Source organism: Lissotriton helveticus, chromosome 8 (genome assembly GCF_964261635.1).
Source record: "Lissotriton helveticus chromosome 8, aLisHel1.1, whole genome shotgun sequence".
In the NCBI taxonomy this organism is placed as follows: domain Eukaryota; kingdom Metazoa; phylum Chordata; class Amphibia; order Caudata; family Salamandridae; genus Lissotriton; species Lissotriton helveticus.
In genome coordinates, this window is record NC_136069.1 from 891105830 (window position 1) to 891119135 (window position 13306).

The 13306-nt window shown below is 44.0% G+C and overlaps 1 protein-coding gene across 1 annotated transcript in view; it reads right to left on the reverse strand.

The window, feature by feature from the left end:
• ANOS1 (anosmin 1) overlaps nt 1–13306 on the reverse strand; it is a 451571-nt gene that overhangs the window by 168967 nt on the left and 269298 nt on the right. Inside the window, exon 4 of the mRNA XM_078657674.1 lies at nt 881–1103. Coding sequence (XP_078513800.1) covers nt 881–1103 — 223 coding nt within the window. The remainder of the gene's footprint in view (nt 1–880; nt 1104–13306) is intronic.

A 13306-nucleotide genomic window follows, 5' to 3' on the forward strand; every position in this document is an offset into this window, starting at 1 on the left:
ATTTAAATGTTTGTTTATTTGTATGTATGTTTTTTTATTCTATTTATGTCGAGCCACCATTTTTGTGGGTCACCAACCAGCAATGGGATAGCCTTAGATTATTTTTAGAACACCAGATTCTATTGTTATTATTCTGCACCGCTACATCAGACTTATTGGTTTGTATGATTTTGACCTGACTGAACTTGTTTAGGAGGTTTGGAATTCCTGTAGTCATCCTATATATCTATAGCATGATCCTAAGAGTAATATCTTTGAATTTGATTTCCAATTTGTGAGTTGGTAACCAATTAGTTGGTCCTCATTGGGTAGCCAACAGGAGCCACCCTAGTTCCTCACCCCTCAGTGCAATGAGCAAGGTCCATCAGAGGGCCAAAGCCTTGTGGGTATGACTAGAGATAATCAGAAAATTGTAGACAAATTGTATGGTATTGGCCAAGTGGATACAAATTAATGAGCTTCAGCTGCAACACCTGCAAAGGAGCTGCATGCTCAAATAATCCCCCAGACTATTTTTTTCATCCTCCAGAGCTGTCACTTGTTGTAGATCTTCAAAATTCTTCTTCTCGTCTGTGTCAGTCTTAAACAGGCTCAACTAGCGCTTTACTCTCTTCTTTTCTAAAGTACGAGGACTTGATAACGCTACTGTGAGGCTCAAATTCACTCATGAGTTCCTGAATTTCTCAAAGAATAATCATGACATACATTTGCATACATTTAATGTGATTGGGCTTATTTGCACAGTCATTGATCATCCTGAAAGCCCACCTTGGAGCAGCCATTTTGCACCATCAATTGGTACAAATATATATATATTTTTTTTAAATTGGAAGACATCGGATACATTTAATTTTTTATTAAAATACTGCACACTCCCTACCTTTGTACATGTTTTTGGGCACTTGGCACGTGTGGCCGCATCCGTTGGAACAGCACTTCTTCACCCCCGAGCACTCATTATCTGCCTCACAGCTTTCTACGCAGGCGGCGGCGAACCCGCTGGCCTTCTCTGGGGCCGGGCAGTCTCCTTGTTTCACTGACAAGACAGACTTCAGGAACTCGCAGCTAGTTAGGCATTCATAATGCTTCTTGGGGAAAAGAGGCTAAAACAGAAAAAAGGCCTGATTGTAAGTGACTTTGACTGAAAAAGAAACATCATCATGTGCACAGAAATTTGAAGAAGGCCTTTCTAAACCACAACTGCAATTCTACAGTCTGATTTAACAAACAGCAAATTAAAAACATAAAACACAGCCTGTCTTACAGAACATTTTAGGACCTATCCACAAAGCGAGCATAAACGATCACAATGTAATCTAATAGTAAGTTAACACCACGTATGCACGTCCATAATTATGTTTCATATTGGTTTGTGTGCATGTAAATTGTACAGACAGAAAATAAACACAGAGTACGCTTCTTGCAAAAGTGTGTGGTATTTATTCACAGACTTACTCCTACACGTTTGAAATGCAAATAATGCCCATTTGTTGGTTAAAGAGAATGAACTAGTCTGTTATTTATTTTCTCTGACATGAAAACCTCGTCCAACACCTTGTCCAACACGCGTCTTCCAAATGCTGGGACTTGATTCGTTTTTGTCCACTTTCTGCACAGCTTACATTATCCCTATTCATTTTTAAGTCCGGTTGTGAGCTAAGGACAAGAATTGAAAATGCAAGGCTTTGTGAATACCCCCAAAAATAGAAGTACTTCTTCAGCCTACACCAAAGGATATTTCACATCCATGGATACATGTTTTTTACACACGCATTTATAAATTATTTTTTATTTATTTAGAAGTTTTCTATAGCGCTAACAAGACCCGAAGGTAGCAGAGCGCTTTACAGTAAAAGGAAAGGCATGGTGAGCAAAAAGATACGTAACAAATAAAGGCAGTCCTCAAAGACAATGTTGGGGGAGGAGAAGTTCGTAGCAGTAGGCCTTTTGGTAGACGGATACAGAGATAACACATAGTTCAGAGGGAGATCCTAGTTATCTAGGACCCAGGGAACGGGTAAGGAACAAGGATTTGAGTTGGATCTTGAAGTCCGGATAGGAAGGTAGAGTTCTGATATGAGGGGGGATAGTGTTCCATATTTTGGGGGCATTTCCAGTGAAGGAGCAGTCCGCAGTTTTCTTCTTTCTGGTTTTTGGTGGGATGAGCAACAGGGAGTTGGAGCTTCTCAAATATCTGCTTTGGCCTGCTTTTGTGAGCTTGTTAGCCAAGTATTCTGGTTTACCGGTGTGGAGGGCCTTGTGTGTTAGGCAGGCCGTTCTGAAGGAGCTACGCATTTCCACCGGGAGCCATTCAAGTTCTTTGAGTGCTGGGGAGATGTGGTCAAATTTTTTGCATCCTGTGATCATTCTTGCTGCCGCATGTAGTGTTGTTTTTAATGGAGCCAAGTGTGATTTGGGTATACCTGTAAGGATTGAGTTCCCATAGTCCAGTCTAGATAGAACTAGAGATTGGGTGGCTAGTTTAAGGTCTTTGTTTGGAATAAAAGGTTTTATTTTGTTCAGCAGTCTGAGGTTGAAGAAAGCACTTTTTGCCGAGTTCTTAAAGTGGTTTGTCAAGGTTAATTTGGGGTCAAGGGTGAAACCCAGAGATTTGACGGACTCAGTTGGCGTGAGAAAACCTTTAAGAGCATCGATCGACTTCAGCCATTCAGTGATTTGAGGATTGTCTTCTTTGTTTGAGATGAGAAGAGTTTCGGTCTTGTCGGGATTGAGTTTCAGATGGTTTTTAGTCAGCCAGTCTTGAACATCTTTTAAGATAGCATTTAGTCTGTGGATGTCATTAAGCGAAGAAGTTTCCAGGTAGATCTGCGTGTCATCCGCGTAGAGGTGGAAGAGGATATTGGCATTCCTGAGTAGTTTGGCGAGCGGTTCCATATAGATGTTGAAGAGCTGAGGTGAAAGTACTGAGCCTTGGGGGACACCCTTGTTGACTTGCTGCGTTTCGGAGGTGAAGTTCTTCAGTTTTATTATTTGCGAACGGTTGTGGAGAAAGGAAGAAAACCAATCAAGAACAACTTCGCCGAGGCCAGCTCTTGCTTGCAGAGTTTTGATGAGGAGCTTATGGTCTACCGTGTCGAAAGCTGCGGATAGATCAAGGAGTATGATAAGGCAGCACTTGTCAGCGTCAAGAGAACCGTGAATGTCATCTATGATGCTCAGCATCGCGGTTTCTGTGCTGCGGCCTTGTCTGAAGCCAGATTGAAGGGGATCGAGGAGATTGATGTTATCCAGATGATGAGTCAGTTGCAGAAGAACACAGCGTTCCAGTGTTTTGGCGAGTAGGGGGAGGTTAGATATCGGTCTGAAATTGTTCAAGTCATATTCAAGTCAAATTATAGGCCAGATTCATCAAACCAAAATCCGCTCGCAAAGGGCCAGATTTTGAGAATCTGGCCCGTTGCCAGCGGTATTTTTGCATTTGGAATGCATCATCCCAAATGCAAAAATCGCAATTTTAGAAATCGCTAAATTGCGATTATTTGCATTTAAGGAATCTCAATTTGAGATTCCTTAAATGCAATGCATGAAAGTTTCTAAAATAGCGAATTCGCTAATATGGCACGCAAATTACCATGAAGTACAACTTCGTGGTAATTTGCAAAAACTTTGAAAAATGCACTAAAGTGCATTTTTCAAAGTTCCATGTTGCGCACACACATGCCCTAAGGGCATGTGTGTGCGTAACATATGTGCACATATCAATTTCAGGGGTGCAACAGGGTGTGGTTTGGACACCCCTGCACCCTTGAAATCGCAATCTCAATTTGCGAATCGCTAATTGCGATTCGCAAATTGAGATTGTCTTCCCATTCATTCCTATGGGCCTCTAGGCCCATAGGAATGAATGGGGAGGGATTCCTTAATTGCGAGTCGCAATTTGCGAGTCGCAATTAAGGAATTCTAAGAAATCGCTATTTTTTAAGTGATTTTTTGATGCATTCCATTTTGCAATTCCTTAATAGCGAATCGGTATTTTTCGCTATTAAGGAATCGCAAATTGGTTTGTTGATGCATCTGGGGGTATGCGCTTAATGTAGTCATACACAGATCACATAACACATGCAGAGTCCACAGTTATGATGACTAAGTCAAATGCCAAGGGTTAATGGTGGCCAAATTGAGAAAAGTCAAACATTACTTACTTATTGGCAAAATTATCCTGCCCAAGTAGGAACAATGAAACAGGGTCCACTGTGGCATTTCCAAGGTTGATTTGAACCACTGACATCTTTGGTCAGCAAGAGATTGTCCATCCTGTCCTTGCCTAGCATCAATGCCTACCAGTGCATGAGTGGAGTATGTATATGATGGCATAGGCCCTGGCTACCTAACAAATACATTTCAAGCCTATACCATTATTATGCTCTTTGGTTCAGAACACGACTGTCTGCTTCAAGACTGGCCTCTTCTATAGAGAGCATCATTTCCAGTTTGGAGGGAACTGAATATCCTCCAATTTCTGAAGAAAACTCTATATATAGGCGATACTCCACCAGCTGACTATTCTCCACCATAGGGGTTGCACTGAAGAGGAAATTCATCTGATGGATTCTACTCCGTGTTTAGAGTCTCCACCAGAAACTGGCGGATTCACACTTCCCGCCAAACACTTAAAGAGGCCTTGGAGGTTGGGCTTTTGATGTCCAAGCTGCTTGGGTTTAGAAGTCTCTTTCACTTTATCTTCACACACAGAACAACCAATTGAATCTTTGCAGGTTATTCAAAACCTGGCAATTTACTGCCTACACAGTCATATTTGCAGCAATCAATTTCCATTTGTGAACGGTGCATGCCTTGTGCATGCACACAACTTTTGCGTTACGTAGGCCTGAAGTACAAATTCAGAAACACTGCGGATCTATCCTTGTCTTATTTTTTCCTCACGAACACGGGGGCATATTACCAAGCATGAGCGAAAAATATCGCTCAGCTTGGTTAGCGGCCAAAATTATATCGCCGAGCATCGCCTATTTTTATCGCTTAGGAGCCTTGATATTATCAAGGTTTATCTCCTAAGCGATAAAAATCGGCCGAAATGCATGAATATCGCTGAAAAGTCAGCGATATTCATGCATTACCGAGCAAATGCTCTTAGGCATGTTATCCACCTACCATTGGATAACATGGCTAAGAACTGCTCTGGGCAGGCGTTAACTTTTGGAGATAATCGCGCTTAGCGAGATTATTTCCAAAAGTTGGTAATAGGGGATAGCGATGTCAGCGACTGTTTCCAGTCGCTAACATCTTGGCACGCCCACTTTGCATGTCATTAGCGATAAATATCGCTGACATGCAAAGTGGGTCCCTAAATGCCCGCTATCGCCTATTAGCTGTCGCTAACTGGTGTTAGCGACAGCTAGGTAATAGGGCGATGAAATTATCGCCGCTTTAGCGGGAAAAATTCCCTCTAAAGCGGCGATAAGGCCCTTGGTAATATGCCCCACGGTTTGGTCCAAGTGTACAGAAATCAAAGGTCTTGACATTGCTTTATTGAAAATATCTTAAACCCCAGGAAAGGTTGGCAGGCCTACTACCCCCAAAAATAACTTGAAATATTAGAATTTCAAATTTTTAAACTCCTAAACCAGAGTGCTAGAGAACACAAACTCTCAAAGAAGGACATTGAGAAAGCAGCGTTTGATCTTTTTGTGCAGCAGTGAAAGGATGGGACAGTACTTTGCTGCAGATGCAACAAAAGCTGTGCGCTCCATGGGTTAAACCAGAAAGGATGCAGAGTGTGCGGAGACTGCAAGTGAAAGGCCTTTCTATTCCACAAAATCGCAAATTTGCAGCTAGTTAATTAAAACGCTTTACAAGCCCAAGAGGCACAATGTTTTCCTGCAGGCCTTTTCTCCACCCTCCTTTCACAGCCCATTCTGAGATTTCAGCGCTGGGCCGAGTGCGCTGCTCTTCATTAAGAGCCTTTGATGTTCTACTTTTAGCTTCAATTGACAAATTACTAATCAGGGAGGGAAGCTAAGATCAGTAAGTGCACCCCACTCTTTTTGGGGGGCTTTAGCTCCAGGGCCCACACCTAGATGTCATTTTGGAAAGAGATTTGGGATCAAGGCATCGACTTTAAAAGGCTGACACTGCAAAAAACAACTTGTTTGAAACACCTGTCCCATCCCAGAAACATTTACTATAAGTGAAGCTGCAGGGACAAACTAGCAATATCATTGAATGAGACTGCAGGTGCCCCCCACTAACCTGGACAATGGGTGCCCTCAGCCTGGGCAAAGTGCCCATTACGTTGGCATAATTTTGCATTATGCTTGTTAAGCCAAAATCCTGAAATTACGCCATTATGCCATATGACATAATAACTCTGTGTGTGTGCCAACATTTTAATACAGGAAACTGCACGAGCGGCCAGAATGCAACCAGCTGTAATTCACAACATTTGTGTTTTCCGAGTAATTTTTTACGCACTAAATCAGTTCTCGATTCATAAACGGACACGAGAAGCCATTTCAAGCTAAAATAGAGTTGCATTTAGTGTAATTTTGCAGAATTCTCGCGCAATCTTACATCATTTTCTTTCCAATAAATGTGCACACGCGTAGGGTACTCGGTCTGCAAAGGAATGTTGTGTTAACAAGCTTACTAGGCTATGCGCGTAGTGGTTTTGTCGAGTTGCCAAGGACAGGCTCAAATGTGATGGTGTGAAGGTCACTTATACATACAGTGTTGCAGAGGCATAAAAGTTTTAATAAAGATGGACCATCCGGCCAAGAGTTATTATTTAGTAAAGAAAAATATTTTAATACTTTCAGACATATAAATATATGAAAAATATAGACAATAACTGCCCAATGTAAAACATGCTAATCAGAAAAGCAACAAATAACACAGATGAATAGCAGTTGCAACCAAAGGCATTTATGTTACACACAATTTATATATAGAGTGCTCATAATAACTTACTTAAAGCGTACACTGGACTGGGTTTGACGGGACGACCGTAATCAGGGGCGGCTCTAGGCTCATGGCGGCCCCGGGCAGGGGGCGTAGGTAGGGGGCCCCGGAAGAGGGTGTCCGGGCGGGGCGGAGCGCGGATGCCAGTGAAGAGGAGGGGGGGTCAGGGTGTTTGGAAGTGGAACAGAACCGGAGGCTGCCAAATCCCTGCCAGGGGCCGCCACGCAAATATGTATCCATCCTCAGAGGATTATTATATTAAGGATATATATTGGCGTGGTGGCCCTGTGCAGGTGCACAGCTTGAACATGCCTAAGGTCGCCCCTGCCGTAATCCTTTTTCAGAAAAAAATCTTTAAAAGTTGTTCACGATCTCTACCTATTTGGGACCATTAAGAACGTTTCAATAATCACAAAATATAAATTGCTGCAACCTGTAGGATAGGAAATTAAGATCCAAGACCAGTAAAAGTCCTTGTGATAGTTTTCGAGGTTAGGAATTATGGGTCCAGTCTTTTAAGGTCGGGGTTTGACTGCATATTAAAGATATTTCATGACCTGGGATCCTGGCGATGCCATTTCAACTGCTCTACACCTGGAGGGACAGGCCTCAGTATTGCAAGAGTGCTCATAGCAGCTTGACCATCGGGGGCCGTAGAGTGTGTGCCCACAGGTATAAGGGGAGACACGGGGCACAGGCAGGACCACGCCGAGTTATGTGGATTCCAACTACACATCGGCCAGCAGGACGCTGTACATCTGCGCAGGAAGCGAGCCCTGCAGTGAGCCTTAGGATTGGTTCTTTCAGTACCGTGGTCACTGAGGCAGGGTATGGGCCCGCGCTCACATCACAGTGGAAGGATGAAAACAGGTAACAGAAAAGGGCAAGTGAGGAGGTTTATCAAGTGTGAAACCACCAAATGACACAGGGATGTAGAGTACTGGCCAGGGGTGGTCTCCACTCAGCTCACCTTCACTGCAGAATGGATCACATTTGAATAGCCCGCCTCCAGGGCCTGACTGGGAACCCAAAGCAGCCCTGGCAATTTTATAGGACGAGCCCCCCCCCTAACCCCACCCCAGAAGAAGGGGGGCAGGGTGAGCAGCCGGGCCCGTGGAGGGAGTTGCGGTGGGGTAGGCAGGCGGGGTGGGGGAGGGCAGGGTGGGGGGTGATAAACAACGGAATCTGGATGATTGCAGGTAAGGAAACAATTAAACTTAATAAAACAAATTTAGTTCCGTGCCCTGCATCGCAAAATGCGATGCAGGGCGCGCTACGAAATTAGTTTTATTAATCTAATTGTTTACTTACCTACAATCATCCAGATTCCGTTGTTTATCACCCCCCGCCCCGCCTGCCTGCCCCACTGCAACTCCCTCCACGGGCCGCGGCTGAGGGTGAGTGCAAGTGTGAAGCAGTGCTGCTTTTGTTACTGGGGGCCGATATTGCAGCACCGCTGCAAAACCAACCCCTAAACAAAAATACGACCCCCACTGCTGCAAAACCGACCCACCCTTCCAGACTCCAGGGAAAATGCCCGATGCCTGCTAAGTCCAAACCAGCAAATGCCCGCCTCCAGTCTCTGGTGAGGAGTAAAGAGATACTCTGTGTCCAAGTCTCCAGACTGGCTGGCCGGTGAGTTCTATCTAGGCATGGTCAATTGCGAGATAGGCTAAAAGATCTTTAGCAGACATCACCCTTAGTCCCAACCTTGAGAAAAGACCCATCAAGCGACTCCTTAGCTTAGAAAGCACCTCAACATCGTCCATGCAGATCTGAGTTGATGCACACCTTCAAGGTGCTGGTGTCATGCTCTAGTTTATGTCTAGTCCTTTACAGTTTGGTAGCAGCCCATTGCCAATCAGAGCGGGTACATTCTAAACATTTGGATAGTGCCGACATTTTACCCTCCTCCAAGAGGATGCTGAGTAGAGGAGTCTTGGCCTAATCCCAGAATGTGGCTTGTACCAATGTGACAACAGGAATATTCAGTCTCCAGGCATCTGATGCGGCGGGATGCCTTACGAATTCCTTTCCACCATGAATGACATCATTTTACTGTAGGCAAGAGCCATCCTCCATCTCCCATCTCCCATTCCCAGTTAGAAATAAAGATAATCGGGGGGCGTGGCTTGGCGCCGTGGAGGATGGCGGCGCTGGCGTGAGGCTCCGGCGAGGCACCGGGAGACCTTCTTCTTTTAGCACGCAGTTCCTGTGCTAAGTTCCTTGTACTGTCGTCGGATTCCCTCCGGTATGCGGCGGCACTACTGAGAAGTCCTTTCCGACGTCGGAGGAGGTGATAACAGCCGCTTTCCTCACAGAGCCGCTCCGGTGTCACAGGCGCCATTCCGCGGGTCTCCTCACGGAGCTGTCCTTCGGCGGAGACGTGAGTGGCTCGCCTGCCCGCTGCGAGCGTGTATGCTGTGATGTCCTTGGTCTACCTTTCCAAACCTCACGAGGTAAACGCTTGCTGTTTACTTTAACTGGCGCTCCATACCGGCAGTCTACTACTTCTCCACACAGCGCGGCCGCCATTTTGCGCGCTTTGGAGTTTCTCTACCTGCCTCAGCAGTATGTCTCCCTCACTTTAATACTGCCTCAAGGCTTGTTTTATTGATGTTTGGATGCCTGGCACATCGATTTTTTTTGCCTCATTTGCAGTATTCATTCAAGCAGGGATGGTAGATTACTTACTCTCCCCACTGGATACTTTCTTTACTTGAGACATATTCAGCATTGCTGTTTCCTCATCTCAGACCTATTTCAACGATGCAGATATTCCTTACTTGCCTGCTTCTACTTTTGGAACTGACATGATGATACATTTTTAATATATGTTTTGCAAGTTGGACATTTTCTTCATTCCTGGTGTTCTTCATATATAATTAAATGTTTCATGATTTTCAGTAAAGGTTTTCATTTTTGCCCGTGATGCAACTCACTGAGTGTTCCCGTCCTCAAATGATGCACGTTCCCTGTTTGCAGTATTTTGTTCATTGCCTTATCTCATTAATACTTGTGTAGCCTATCTGTCATTGCTCCCTCTTTCCTTCCCTTAGGCTTCATTCCCCATACCTGAGGTGGTTATCTAATGCATTCACAGAGTTGTGACTAGTGTTTTTGCTAACTGCCACCGAGTGTTTGCCATTCTTCGTTAGAGCTCCTTCCCATGGGAAAACAACAACATATGTCTCGCTTTTCTTCTAAGGCGCCTACCAAAGTGGCTTTTGTTAAGAACTCTAACGTTTTTACGGCTTTGTCCCAATTGGAAGATTCCCTTCCACCCTCGGACTCGGAGACACTCATGGAATCGCCCTCTCCTACCTCTTCAGGGAAAGTCACTGTCAAACGGCTAAAAAAGCATCCTCCGTCCCCACCTAAATCATCGTCACCTGTATCCATGGAACTCTTATTGGAGGAAATCCGCTCTTTTCGTCCTTTCCTTGAGGAAATTGGGACCTTACGCCCCTTCATGGAAGAAACTAACACCAAACTCCAAGTTTTGACAGACAATTGGTCTCAAATTGAAACGGGAGTCTCTACGGTGGAGCAATCTGTCGCATCTTTTCAAGAATCTCAAACTAAAGTCACACATTTGTCCTCACAGGTGGGAGCTCTTCAGAAGCAGGTGGAGGAGTTGGAAAATAGAGGCAGGCGTAATAACCTCCGCATTTATGGCCTGGCGGAAAATCTTGAAGGGTCCGACCCGCCTGCCTTCTTCAAGTCTTTTCTTCCCAAACTGCTACGCTTACCACAGGATACCTCTCTCAACATTCAACGGGCGCATCGTCTAGGTCGTCTACCTACATCCCTCTCCCTGTCACAAAGGCCAAGAGGGGTCATCATCTATTTCTTGGAGTACACAGACCTCCTGAAAGTTCTAGCAGCTGCCAAGGCTATTCCCAAATTGTCTTGGCTGGACTCTCCATTGTTTTTCGCCCAGGATTATGCTAAAGCAACTGCTGCTCGTAGGAAAGCTTTCCTCAGCATGAGAGAGGCACTCCGTGCCATGGGTGCCCGATATGGCCTGTATCATCCATGTCTGTTTAAGGTCACCTACAATAATAAAACCACCACCTATGAGGATCCTGTGAGATTGCAGAGCTTCATTAATGCACACCGTACCTCTACCATGGATACCTCCGGTTCTTCCTCCTCTTCTCCTGGTTGACTCTTTGCACCATATGCTTGTTTTCAGATTCCAGCTCTCTTATTGATATGCTGTTGTTCGCCTTATGTTTTTGGCTGATTTTCTGGTTATGCTGGCGAAGTTCTTGTTCTCCTCATATGTTTAGATACCGTGTTTTTTCACTTTTTGAAATTTTCTGGTCACTTGTCTATTTTCTTCCCTTTTCCTAATGTCATGTATTTTATTTAATTTCGTTTCCTTCTCCTCATTTTTTGCTACTGTTCTTTATATTATTGTCTCAGTTATACCTCGTCTTTCTTCCCGCAGGAACCCCTCACCGTACGATGTCATCTCCCTGGTTCCTTGCCCGGTTGCCCTCGATTGTGTTGCCTCTCCCACCTGGCTCCTTCCCCCCTCAACCTCGTCTCGTACCTCCCCTTAGTAGGTATGTTATTTTCATGTTTTTTGTACCTTCCTTGGTTTTTGTTCCTCTTCACTTCCCCTTCCTTTACCACTGACTTCATGCTTAGCTTTACAATGATGATTTCTTTCTCCTCAGGTTCTATTACGCCTTTTCTTCCTTTCTTTCCTCTTTCTTTCTTGCTCTTGTCTTCTTTCCTTTGTACTCCTTTTCTGATCTTTACTCATTACTCGTTACTCGTTGATCTCTCTCCTCTTTATAATCTTTTTCTTCATGTATCTTTTTCCCATCTTCCACAGTTTCCTTTCTTCTTTTTTCATCTCTTTTTCCTTGTTCTTTCCTTTATTTATGCCTTCTTTTCTTCTATTCCTCATTACTTCTCTGAATCATTGATTAAAAAATTTATGGCTTTTCTGTACATACTATGTCCCTAAATTTGGTTTCATGGAATGTTAAGGGTATTAACTCCCCAATTAAACGTCAACGCATTTTATCTCACTTAGCTAAACTGAATGTTGACATTGCGTTTCTTCAAGAAACTCACCTTTCAGACCTAGAATCTGGCAAACTCAAAAGAGGTTGGGTGGGTGATGTCTTTTTCTCACAGGGTGATGGGAAACGTAATGGTGTTGCCATTTTATGTCGTAGGTCACTTCCTCTAACGGTTATATCTCAAGAATCGGATACTAATGGCAGATGGATTCATGTCAGACTATCACTTAGAGGTGTTCCAATCTCTCTCCTTAACGTCTATGGCCCCACGGCCGGTGAACCCCTTTTTTGGGCTGATCTTTCTCCCCGCATCACCCAATTCATAGATGATAACTTCATCCTTGCGGGAGATTGTAATCACCCTTTTGATCCATTTTTGGACAGGAAGTCCGATGCCAATTATATTCCTACGAAATCGCACAAATTGTTCACCCAAGCTATTTCGCAACATAAGCTTGTGGACTCCTGGCGTTTATGTAACCCGACCTTGCAAGAATTCACTTTTTACTCCCCCCATCATCGGTCCCAATCACGGCTTGATTACATTTTTGTCTCCCACGCACTTACTCAAACTCTCCATGCAGCAGAAATTGGCCCGATTTTACTTTCTGACCATGCCCCTGTACTGGTCAGTCTCGAAGTTTTACCCAAAATTGATGGTCCTAAACGATGGCGTTTCAACAATGCCCTTCTTTTAGATCCCAACTTTTCTGCTTCTTTTTCCGCATTTTTTGATGAGTTTTTCCTCTTTAATGATATCCCACCTATTTCGAAACATACCCTCTGGGATGCTTTTAAAGCAGCTGCTCGTGATTTTATTATTACTTTTGTTGCTAAAAAACGTAAATCTGCACGCCAATTCACCAAAACCCTTCTTTCTGACATTAAAAGATTGGAACACGCCTACTTCACTTCTCATTCCTCAGATAGTCTGACATCTCTGATTGCTGCCAAACTTAAATTTAATGAACAGTCAACTGAAGATGCCTCTCTGTACTTGCTTAAATCTAGTGCCAAGTTTTATGGTGGTAGGAACAAGGCCGGGAAGACTCTTGCAAATTACTTAAAGATCAAACAAACTAAAGTCAATATTGAATCAATTTATGATGATACTGCCCAGTTACAACATAAAGATGCTGACATTCTTGCTACCTTCTCACATTTTTATGAATCCTTATACACTTCAGATACACCCACTTCTCCTCAGTCTCTTACACACTTTTTCTCTACCATTCAGACCCCCCCCTTCCTTCCCTCTTGACTTGTCCTCCTTGGAATCCGATGCCTCGCAGCCAGAATTACTTGCTGCTCTTCATCGTTTAAAG